Source organism: Pteropus alecto, unplaced genomic scaffold (genome assembly GCF_000325575.1).
Source record: "Pteropus alecto unplaced genomic scaffold, ASM32557v1 scaffold7, whole genome shotgun sequence".
NCBI classification, from domain to species: Eukaryota; Metazoa; Chordata; class Mammalia; order Chiroptera; family Pteropodidae; genus Pteropus; species Pteropus alecto.
The window spans coordinates 57,766,940-57,779,476 of NW_006494614.1; the positions used below are offsets into that span (position 1 = coordinate 57,766,940).

Here is a 12,537-nt window from a genome sequence, read left to right on the forward strand (position 1 = left end):
TACAGGGAGATTGTATATGTAAACTATGCTCGTACTGAAGATTTTTTCAAACTTGAAAGAGAAATGGGCATCAATTGCACTGGAAAGATTGTTATTGCAAGATACGGGAAAATCTTCAGAGGAAATAAAGTATCGTTATTTATTTTTCTAGAAGGAAGGAGATAAGATATATTCAGTTAATGTAAATGATCAGCTTGCATCACAGTTTCCAAAACTGATTTCACCATATATATATGGTGGAAAAAATATATATATATATATGTAGCTATTTCCATGGTTGCACAGAAAATCCTGTTATCTTACCTCACATATCTAGAAAAAATTATTTTAATAATTTTATTACCAAATAAATATTTGCTTTTTTATTTAATATAAGTAAAAGGAAATTTATGTAAACTAAAAAAATAAACTCCCCTGCATTACCCAGCTTCATTGCCCTGACATAATTAATCTTAATAGCTCTTTCCAGACCTAATTCTATAAAATATGAATGTAAATATATCTGTCTCTGTACTAATTTTACATATATTATTTTATAAAGAGGGCATCAGTTACTGAATCATAATGGCTGAATCATAATGTATATTATTTCAACATTTTGATGGCATCATCAAATTATCCTTCAAAAAAGTTGTGACAGATTATATTCTCTAATATTATGTGAGAGTGCTTTCTGAATATTGGGATATGTTTTAGTTGATCAAATCTGATGATTATCTATCTTTTCCTGCAGTACTTCTGGTAATGAAAAATTCAGTATCATATAGGATAGATTTTCTTATTTGTGGTCAGTTTGGATTACAAAAATGTTTACAAAAACACTGTGGGCAATTTTTCACATAGAATTTTAAATTAATGTAGTTCCACAAATATTGTAGAATGCTTACTCTATAATGTGCCAGATTTTGGAGGATGGATAGCTAAAAGTGATTAACACATGGTCCTACTTCTCAGAAACACTCTCAGTTTAGTAGGGGAGAAAGATATTTAAACAATATATTTTAAAATACTTTTATCCATCCTAAAGCAAAATTTTATACACAATATAGAAGTATAACGAAGGGAGACATTAATTTTGCAGTTTTAGGGACAATAGGAATGTTTCACAGAAAAGAGGTGATAACTTGTTTGAAGTTATATAGAATAAATGAGAGTTATTAGGTCTACCAAGAGAAATTGTCTTCAAGGCACAGAGAACTAAATGAGTAACAGCATGATAAAAAGCATTGTTTAAATTTCCTAACATTATTAAATTGATTTTCTCTTAGATGAATAAGTCAATCATTTGCCATTTTTACATCATGAGTTGCACATTGCCCCTGCAGGTTAAAAATGCCATGTCAGCAGGAGCCATAGGAATCATCCTGTACTCAGATCCAGCTGACTACTCTGCCCCGGAAGTACAACCATATCCCAAAGGATGGAACCTTCCTGGAACTGCAGCTCAGAGAGGGAACGTGTTAAATTTGAATGGTGCTGGTGACCCGCTCACTCCAGGCTATCCAGCTAAAGGTAATGGATGAGCCTGCCATGGTCCACCCATTTTTTCAGAAATACTACTTCCCCTTATAGCTGCTTTGAACGGTTGCATACAAGTCTCTTTGTATACTTTTATTTTTCTTGAGTACCAACATTGTCAACTGTGTGCAGTTATAATATTTTGGATGACTATTGCTAGGAATTCAGAGATATTTCCCTTGTATTGCTTTAGTTTTAAGTTTTAATGAGTTGTGGACATGAAGGGAAGGTCAGCTCAATTCTCTCTCTAACTTTAGTAGAGGTTCAGAAACACAGAGCCTCATATCAAAGTAATACTGCTCTTACCAAACTAGAATGTGGGGTTTCTGTGATTTTATCCTTCTCTAGATCATACTTTTCTATTTTTAAAAATACCAATGAGTTTTTTGTTATTTAATATGTAAAATGTGAATTTTTTTGTGTCATTTTATGAAATGTGAAAACCATCTCCATGATCAAGATAATGAACATATCCATTACCCAAAAAAGCTTCCTCTCTTCTCTTTGTAATGGCTCCCTCTCAACCCTTCCTGCCTCTTCCTACCTTCTGCCAATCCCTAGACAACCAATGATCTGCTTTCTGTCAGCATATTTATTTTGAGGTCTATCCATATTGATCTGTGTCAACAGTTCATTCCTTTTTTGCTGAGAAGCATTCCATTGAATAGATATATTACAGCTTGTTTATTCATTTACTTGTTGATGGAAATTTGGATTGTTTTCAGTTTTAGGGCTATTACGCATAAAGCTGCTTTGAACGGTTGCATACAAGTCTCTTTGTATACTTTTATTTTTCTTGAGTACCAACATAGAACTGGAATGGCTTCAATAATATGATAGTGGCATGTTTAACTTTTTAAGACATTTTCAAATTGTTTTTTAAAGTGGTTGTATCATTTTACAGTCCAGCAGCAGTGTAAGAATATTCCAGTTGTGACGTCCTTGCCAACATTTAGTATGTCAATCTTTTTTAACAGTATATTCTAATAGAAATGTAAGTTCTCCAAGTTCCAATTCTTTTTCAAGGTTTTTGTGATTATTCTAGGTCAATTCCATGTGAATTTTAGAACCAGTTTACCAATTTCCATCGAAAAGCCTCCTGGGAGGTTGAATAGTCTATAGATCAGTTTGGGGAGAATTGATATCTTAAAAATAAATAAATAGTGGCTCTTCAGTTCCCTGAATGTGGTAACAACTCTTCATTTACTTAAGTTTTCTTTAATTTCTCTCAGCATGTTTGAAGTTTCACTTCACAGATCATGCATATCTATTTTCACATTTATCCATAAGCATTTCATAGTTTTATGCTATCTTAAATTACATTTTAAGTTTCAGTTTCCAATTGTTTATTGCTACTAAGTAGAAATACTATTGTATTTCTAAAGTAAATATATTGATTATATATCCTGCAAATTTGTTAAACTCATTAATTAGTTCTATTGAGTTTTTGTAGATTCTATCGGTTTTTACACAGATGATCATGTCACCGGCAAATAAAAACATTTCCTTTGTTTCCAATCTGGATGCCTTTTATTTCTTTTTGTCTTATTGTATTGGCTAATACTTCTAGTATATTACTGAAAAAAGTTGTTAGAGCAGATCCCCTTGCCTTGTTCCTGCCCCAAGGAGAAGTCTTTTTCTGTTAAGTATGTTTTTTATAGATTATTTTTGTTCGATTGAGGAACCTCATTTCTATGCTAATGTGATAAGAGTTTTTATCTTAGCACATATATCTATGAATAATATTGAATTTTAGCAAATGCTTTTACTACATCTATTGAAATGATCATAAGTCGTTATTATTTTATTAAGTTGCACTGATTGATTTTTGAAAATTAAACCAAACTTTCCATTCTAGGATAAACTTCATTTGGTCACAATGCATTGTCCTTTCATATATAGTGGGCATATTGTTAGATTTGTGTTAAAATGTTGTTAAGAGTATATCTGTCTTTAGTTATAGGGATATTAGCCTATAGATTTATTGTAATATCTCTGTCTCATTTTGGTATCAGAGTAATATTGGCCTCATGGATTGAGTTAGGAACTATTTTATCTTCCTCATTTTTTATGCAAGAGTTTACAAGAATGGGTTTGGTTTTGTTTATAAATGTTTGGTAGAATTCCCCAGCAAATTCATCTAGGCCTGAAGTTTTCTTTGTAGGAATACTTTTAACTACAAATTCAATTTATTTAATAGATATATGGCTGTTTAGGTTAAGTATTTATTCTTGAGTGAGCTTTGGTAGTTTGTGTCTTTCAAGGATTTTGTCCATTTCATCTAAGTTATTGAACTTATGAGTATAGAGTTGTTTATAATATTCTGTTATTTTTTGTTTGTTTGTAGATACTAGAGTGATATTATCTTCTTTATTTCAGATACTAGCAATTTGTCTTTTTTCTTTTTTCCTGATGTCTTGCTAGAGATTTATCAGTTTTATTGATCTTCTCAAAGGACCAGCTTTGCATTTTATTGATAATCTCTATCATTTTTTTTCGTATTTCTTAGATTTCTGCTCTGGTCTTTATTATGTCCCTTTTCTTCTTTTTCCTCATTTACTCTTTGTTCTCTAGTTTCTTAAGGTGGAATCTGATGTCATTTGTTTCTTTTTTCTAAGATAGGTATTTTAGTATTATACAGTTCTGTTTTGGCTAAAAGCCAAAGTCCCAGTGAGATTTTTAAGCCCGACAATATTTTTCAATCTTTCTTTAAAGATAATATAGTGTTTGAATAAGATTTATCATATATTCCCAAGAGATCATAAATTCCCCTTAAATTTTTTTACAGTTATTTCTAGTTTCAGATTATGGGACACATTTTCCAGACATCTGGTTAATTGAAGCTTCTCTAAGGACTCAAGATATCCTTGAGGAAATAAATATTCCTGTAAAATTCAAGAGAATTATGTGAAATGTCAAAACAAGTTTGAGAATTTATAATACCTATAATTGATTTTATCTTAAAATGTAAATGGTTTAATTTCTTACTGTTGAATTAAATAGACCATATTAGATAAAACTAACACTGACTTTAGTGGAACTTTAAATTTTGTATATAATGTTAAATGTATAGCAAATCTGAAAGAGTAATAGAAAAAATTTCTTTATACCCTTCGCTCAGATTCTTTGTTTTCATTTTATGCAATTGATTTTTGCAGAGTACTCCTTTAGACTTGATGTTGAAGAAGGAGTGGGAATGCCCCAAATCCCTGTACATCCCATTGGCTATAATGATGCAGAAATATTATTACGGTATAGTTTTCTCATTGGATATGAAATTAAGATATTTTGCACTAATGTATTCATTTTCTCTTCTAAAACCAATGTAGTTTTGCTAGTAGTAAAGCCTTGTAGCTTAAGCTCCTGAAACAAGAGTAACAGAGCCCACCTTTTTTATTTTCCTCCATGAGAGCAGTCAGTTTAGTGACTAAGAAAACATTACTCTGTTTTGCTACACATGAGTCTCAAAAGCAAAACTAAGTTCAAAGATAAAAATACTGATTTGAGATTTTTCAAGTAGTTGGATTTTCTTAGACCTTCATTTGATATTTATACTTAATCTGCATTTAAAAAATGTAATAACGACCACCACTTAGTAGATGTGTGAACTTGGACTACTTACTCATTCTTTCTCTGATTCAGTTTCCCTATCTTTAAAATGAAGACAGAAATAATTTCTCCCTTATAGAGTTATTACAAGTACATGAGATCATTCATGTAAAGTATCTAGAATACAGTAAACTTTCAATAAATGTTTGCTATTGTATGTAGTCTAATGTTCTTTTTCAAATGTCCTGATGTGTATTTTTAAAAAATGTCTGTACAATACAATTTAATAATTACTTTATGAGTGCCTACTGTGTAATGAGCAGCTTCTCTAGAAATTCATTTCTTCTTAACAGTCATGTGTTTCACGTCTTCAGGATTTCTTGTATCTAATGCATCCCTACATAAATAAGGTGAAAAGTAAGGAGGCCAAAGCTTCCCTTTCCCCTCACTATTTTGTTTTATTTTAATCCTTAGCTCTTATCACTAACATATGAAATGCTTTGCTTGTGTATCTCAGTTATGCCTCTCTCACTAGGTTCTTAGCTTCACAAGTGAGGGGAGTCTTGATAGTACCTGGCACTTGGTAAATGCTCAATAAATATTTGTTAAATGTATGAATGAAATATCTCATTGTCATACTTCATGATTTTTTCTAAGAAATTGTGCTCAGCATTTTTCTGCCATTTTCATTTTCTCTTGCTAGCCATATGGGAGGAACTGCTCCGCCAGATGACAACTGGAAGGGAAGTCTGAATGTGGATTACAATATCGGGCCTGGCTTCATAGGGCATGATTCTTTCAGGTAATTTTACATTACTTTAATAGCCTGAAAAAATTTTATATGTTTAATGGAAAAAATCAAGATAACTGTTCTGCCAAGTATATTTTGCTTATCTTCTTTTTTCTCATTTTTCATAATGAATAAACATCTTATGTTGCTTAAGAAGTACTTAGAGAATGATGTATCGAATTTCTTCCAATAATGGTGCTATAACATTTATTCTATAAAGTCTCAAAAATTACTATACTTGAATTATAGGTTTAACCTTTAACTTCCCTTTTCACTTAAAGTTTTAAAACAGTTTTCATATAACTTTCAAAATGTTACACATGTGGAAACTTGCCAAAATATGGTAGAATGAGAGATGTCCCCAGATCTTTCCCCTTGAAACAACAATAAGCTGAACATCTAGAACGCAACAAAAAAACACCCAAACTGTACACCAGCGTGTCTGAGCGTGGGATCTGTGCGTAAGAGCTACCACAGGTCAGAACTCTAGGTGTCAGGCGGTGGACTAGGAGAAACAAAGAAGCTGCCTCTCGCACCCAGAGCTACTTGTAGGAGGAGAAGGAGGGAAGAAGGTACAGTGAGTTACTTGAACAGCCTTGCCTAGGAAAGCTTTGAGCTCCATGCGGCCAGCGGCAGTGCCCAGGCATCAGCGCAGAAGGCAGAGAAAAGGAGACAGTAGAAAAGCAGGGATGGCAGAGATTTTTACTAACTGCGGTTGCAAAATTGAGGCTGAGCTGCAGCCCCCATCTCCCAACCCAGAGGGCCCCTCCCCACATACCCTCCGAGATAGAATGTCACATAGGCCCAGGGGAATCTGAGCAAACGCTACTGAAACTGTCGCTAACACTGACAGGAACTGAGACTGAGGGTAGCGAGTGTGATTAAACATCTATAAGGAAAAAAAAGACATTATTAAGACTCTATATAAAGCAAATATCCAAGAGTCTTAGATGCCATCTACTGGAAACCAAAAGAAAAACACCTTATTGCAACAGGCTAGGGACCATTATAAAACAAATCTTTCTGAGAAAAAAAAGCAAAACATACTTCCATTAATACAAATATGAAGAAACAGTCCATTAAACACCATGAACAACCAAGGTGACAAGGCATGTCAGAAAGAAAGAGAAAAATCTCTAGAAAATAAGTTTACAGACATAGAAATATGTGACTTAAATGACAGAGAATTCAGGATGGTACTTCTGGAAAAACTCAGTGAGATCCAAAACGAATCATATCGACAATTTCAGGAACTGAAAAAACCACTAGATGAGCAGAATGAGTTCTTTAGCAAGGAGATTGAAACCCTCAAAAAGAACCAAATAGACCTTCTAGAGATGAAGAACACACTGCAAGAGTTGAAAAATGAAATAACAAGCTTGGGAAATAGAGTAGACCAAATGGAGGAAAGGATCAGTGATATAGAAGACAGAAATCTAGAAATAAATCAGAAGGAAGAAGAGATAAAATGTTACACATGTGAAACACTAGGCTAACTTAAGGTAAAGGAGTAAAAGAAAGAAAGGAGGCAACACTTATTCATCACTTACTATGTGGGTGGGTTAAATGAATTAAAATGGGCAAGCACATAACTATTGTAGGGCTCAATACACTTATTTTAATTGTTATTAACACATAGCACTGTTGCAAAGGAGGAATGATCACAGGGTATGTGTTCATTGAGCTTAATTTTACAGAAAGAGTAAGTTTTCCACTGGATCGAGTTACTTGAACAGGCAGGAAGGAAGTGCCAACTAGAGAGATCAGCTTGAACAGAATTGTGAAACAGCATGTTGTTATTAGAATTTTAAGTCATTTTATTTGCCTGAAATGTAGAGAGAAAGGGAAATGTAATACTGATAAATCAGAGAAGATATAACTATTTTTATAAAACCAAAATTATTATATCAGTTTTGTTTGCTGACAGTTTACCTTAACAATGTGATCTTGGATTCTTAGAGTGTTTTTTTTGTTTCTGTAATTTATTTTTCATTTCAGAACTTTTACACTATTAGTTCAATTTTCTTATTTTCCAGGAATTTTAGAATTTTTTAAATATATAAGTGCTTATTTATCTCTATAATTCATTCAGAACAGAGTAACTTTAATATAAGAAATTTCATTGTATAATTTATTAATACCCTCCAGAGGTAGGAAAACATATACAATGAAAGATAAAGGACTTTCTGATTTGCAAACAGAAAACAGAATATATAGTTTCAGTTCTAATATCAGTCACAGTTCAAGAGAAAACTCAAAAACATAAAACTTCTCTGGTCACAATACCAAAAAGCCGTTCACCTTTCACTATGGACACAAAACTCTTAGTTGACTTGAGCTCAAAATAAACAAATACACAAATTAAGAAAATTGCTAACAACCACATTTTCTGTATATCTCATCCTCAAAAGATCTTGATAATTTATTAATCCATTTGCAGAGATTACTAAATTACAAAACATGAGTTCAAATTCCTAACCATTGCTGCCACCAATGGGGAATAACTTATCTACATAAACAAGCTAGAAACATAAAACACATAATCAGTAGAAAAAAAATTAAGTGATACAGAGAGTCAGCAAAGTTAAAATTTTATTGCTACTTGGGATTTTACTTCTGAGAACCAAAAGAAGAAATGTCTGGGTTTAAGTTGCCCATACGTGGTCGTGAGATGAATCCATCGTACATCTCAGTGGGATCCAAAAATGATAAAAGGTGATTTTTTTTTTTAAGTAAAACCATACGTCTTATACAAATACAGAATAAAATGTGTCTAAAATCATATTAATTAATAAGAGAAACTGAAAGGAGTTAAAATTAGTTCAAGGGAAAATTCAAAGTTGATACAAAAAATCAGCTCATCAGAAATGGTGAAAAACTGATTTAATAGCAGAACTGATTTCTTCCACACTGGGGGAGGAAAGTCAGTTGAATATTCACTAGACAGATTGTACATTTCAGTGAACATGAGTTATTTGCATTACTATCGTGTATCTACAGATTAAATTCTGTCTCTACAGAGCTGTAAAATCATCTGGCTAAAGACAATGATAGGCAGACAGGCAGGAGAAAGGAAGGAAGAAAGAAAGAACTCTGATGGATGAACTAAGATCTTTCTCAATTTTTCCTTACAGGAGAATATTCATTTTACAAATACTTATTGAGCATTTACTATACCCCAGGCACCATTCTGGGTACTGGGGCTTCCGCAGAGAACAAAACATTCAAAAATTCCTGCCCTGTGGGTTCAGTTTATTGGGAACATGATGAGTTTGAAATCATAATAGGACAAACAAGTAGATATTTAGGCATTTCTGGAGTCAGTGAAAGGCATAAGGATTAAAGATGTGGATGAGCTTCTTAGAGAATCTGAGCAGATAGCTTATGTTTATTTTCATTAAAAAATTTTTTTAATTAAAAAGTTAAAAAGTATAGATTTTTTGCTTAGCCCTCATTGTTACATTCTTTCATTTTCTTCATTTAATGACATAATATTGATGAATTTGGGTTTCTTACCAATATTTCTTAGGCTCATATTTTTAGAAACACTATGCTATACAATGTTTCTAATTTTCTGCTATTAAATTTTAGCAGCAGCAAAAATAAATTCTTAATGTCTTAAAATGAAAAGACTACCCATTGATTAGTTTTTTCCCAAAGGCACTTTTAGTTGAATGTTGTACATGAATTAAATATGCATTTGGAAGCACAATATACTTTTGGAGGGAAAAACCAGAATCTGCACTTAACAATATACAGATTTTGACAGCTTGGTAGTTCTTCTATTAAAAAATGAACCATATATTAGAAACTGCTGAGATCCCCCTGCCCCCAAGTCCCTGCCAATAGATAAAGGCTTATATTGGTCCCTTGTGAAAAAGAGGCTCAAAATTTTCCATGTCATTTTGGATTCATGAAATGTGAATATTTTTTTTCTCTCTGAGCTTGATTGTATTTTCCCTTGAATTCCAATTTGGTTGATTGTAATTCATGAATGAATATTTAAAAGGCAGGCCCTGATCAGATTCAACAGTGATGGCCTGGAAGTTTCATTATATGGTTGTCATAAATTTTAGCAGATGCTTCTCAAATTCCCATTTTAACAATAAAGTTTTATCATGCTTCTTACAGGCAGCAATTAGGCAGCCGTTGAACTGATATACTACTACAATTATGTTGAAAAAAGTTACTGAACAGCAGCAATTAATGTAAATACAAGAACACATTAAAAATAGGCGTATTTGTTCTTAAATACATAATGAGCTGTCTTCCTTATTTTTGTAATTAAGTATATTTAAAGTTTTAGAATACTCAAGACATATTAAATAATATTTTGAATTTAAAATAAATTATCAACAATATAGCTGTGAGGGAGGAGGAATTTAAAATATTGACATTCAGTTTTTAAAATTTTACTTTAAGGGCATGTTTAATACTTAGGAGTAAAATGTCATGATGTCTGCAACTTATTGCAAATGGTTCAACAATATTAATAATTATTGAATTTAAGTGGTGGATATATGGGAATTCATTGAACTATTATAGAGTTTTCTGTACTTTTGAGATTTTTCATAATTAAACACTGGAAGATTCTGTTAGACATGATGCTCTATGTGAAATAATTTATTCCATTTGAATTCTAGGAAGGTTAAAATGCATGTTCATAACACCAATAAAATTACAAGGATTTATAACGTAATTGGAACTATCAGAGGATCTGTGGAACCTGGTGAGTCAGAGAATTTTTAAAAATACTTTGTTTTTACAAAGATTAAAAGAGTAAGAGAAGATAAATTTTAGTCAACAATTGACTTTTTTTTTCTGGCTGAAAAGAAACAACTAAATTTGAAAAAAAAATGAAAAGTACAGTCTAAAAGAAGACTAGATATATATAGTGTTTATTTTTTTCTATGGAGGAAACTCAAGGAAGACGTTTAATTTAAAAACATAAATTGCAAATATTTATAATGCACTCAAAATTGTAGTTCTTTTAAACACATTGTTTTCCAGACAGGTATGTTATTCTGGGAGGTCATCGGGACTCCTGGGTGTTTGGAGGTATTGACCCAACCACTGGGACTGCTGTTTTACAAGAAATCGTTCAGAGTTTTGGAAAGATGATGAGTAGAGGTAAATAATGTTTCTTTGGTAGGTAATGAAAAAAAGTGACTCATTTTTCTTATTTTTAGGTAGGTGTACCTAACTATGTATGTTAACAATGCTTACAGGTTGGAGACCTAGAAGAACTATCATTTTTGCCAGCTGGGATGCAGAAGAATTTGGACTTCTGGGTTCCACAGAATGGGCTGAGGTAAATAAGACAAAGAAAGTTATCTTCTTGGTCAACAGGAGAAAAAATATATGTATCTCAGGCTGATCACAAATAGATTCCATTACTTAATATGGTTTTAATTTGGAGAAAAAGAGAATTTAAGAACTGGAGTTTGTTTTTACTTTTGCAACAGTTTGGCAAAACAGAATAACCTCTTAATTACTCAGCTACAAACAAATTTATTTGTTGTCAAAATATTTTAGTTTCTCTTTGTATTAGTTTTAAGTAAGAAAAATGTGTAAGTTCAGAAAATAGTCAAAACCAGCAAGCTGTTTCTGACAAGTGAATTGACTTATCTTAAAACTTATACATATCCCTAGAGTTAATTTTCAAGTTTTTGAAGTTTCCCTGAAATTCTTCTAAGAAAATATAAGATGAGCTCTTAAGATGACTTGACTTTGATTATAATTTCACATTTACAGATTTATATAAAATTGCAACCCTGGGTATATTTTACCATTCACAAAAGTACCTGAGTGTTTAGTATTAGATGATAATTTAGTACATAGAATTATTTTAGGAAATTGCCTTACTTTAGAGTTTACAAGATTTATTTTTTCTTCAGATATGATTGATTTTCATTTGTGACTGGCTCTTAATGTTTTATCCTTAAGTATCTCTCTTAGGCCACCTTCTTTTTTTTTTCTAGGCCACCTTCTTTCATCTTTTTCCATTAGGCTCTCTGTCAAGTAACTTAAAGCTGTTAAATGTACAAAGTAAGCTCATTTTTATAAAGGCAGACCCAGTATTAACACTTATTCTCCCTTCACCATGCTCTATTTATCTTTTATAAGTCCAGATTTTATAATGTTGTTTCAAAGCATGTCATACATTTCTTGACATTGTCTCTAGTTCTTATAATGCTTTCTTCCTGACTCATTTCCTCTTACTTTACTTTAAAATAATATGAATCAAATCAATATGGGGGTAAAATCATGCACACAGTTGTTTATCACTTATTCTTTGATTCCATTTATATTGCAAAGTTTTATTACATTAGTATTATGAACATGCATTTTTGAAGTAAACTATTTAGATCAATCTAATTTCATTCATTATGGTTGTTTACTTTTAGAAATATGTGATTTCTTGTGAAAACATGTATATATAAATACATGCCTCTGCTTCTGTAATTTTAGCAGCTTAAAGATAAAAGGAATCTAAGATATAAAATAATATGCTTTGCATTAATTCAAATACATATGGGTTGAATGACAATTTCAACACTGTTTTTAGTTTTCTACCAGAATCTTTATCATATTCAACAGCATACTTTCTGTTATAAATAAGTTAAGGAATCTTCCTTATTTCTCATGTAAATCTGTTATAATAGAAACTCTGACTCTAT

General features: G+C 31.8%; 1 protein-coding gene across 2 annotated transcripts in view; it reads left to right on the forward strand.

Moving 5' to 3' along the window:
* Positions 1–12,537, forward strand: part of LOC102895568 (N-acetylated-alpha-linked acidic dipeptidase 2) — a 56,091-nt gene that overhangs the window by 16,510 nt on the left and 27,044 nt on the right. Inside the window, exons 4-10 of one of the 2 annotated variants that reach the window (XM_025042732.1) lie at positions 6–129; positions 1,326–1,512; positions 4,677–4,770; positions 5,771–5,869; positions 10,501–10,586; positions 10,868–10,987; positions 11,086–11,168. In XM_025042732.1, the coding sequence (XP_024898500.1) occupies positions 6–129; positions 1,326–1,512; positions 4,677–4,770; positions 5,771–5,869; positions 10,501–10,586; positions 10,868–10,987; positions 11,086–11,168 (793 nt within the window). Of the gene's footprint in view, positions 1–4; positions 130–1,325; positions 1,513–4,676; positions 4,771–5,770; positions 5,870–10,500; positions 10,587–10,867; positions 10,988–11,085; positions 11,169–12,537 lie in introns of both variants that reach the window. The other variant, XM_006926708.3, reaches the window with a different exon arrangement.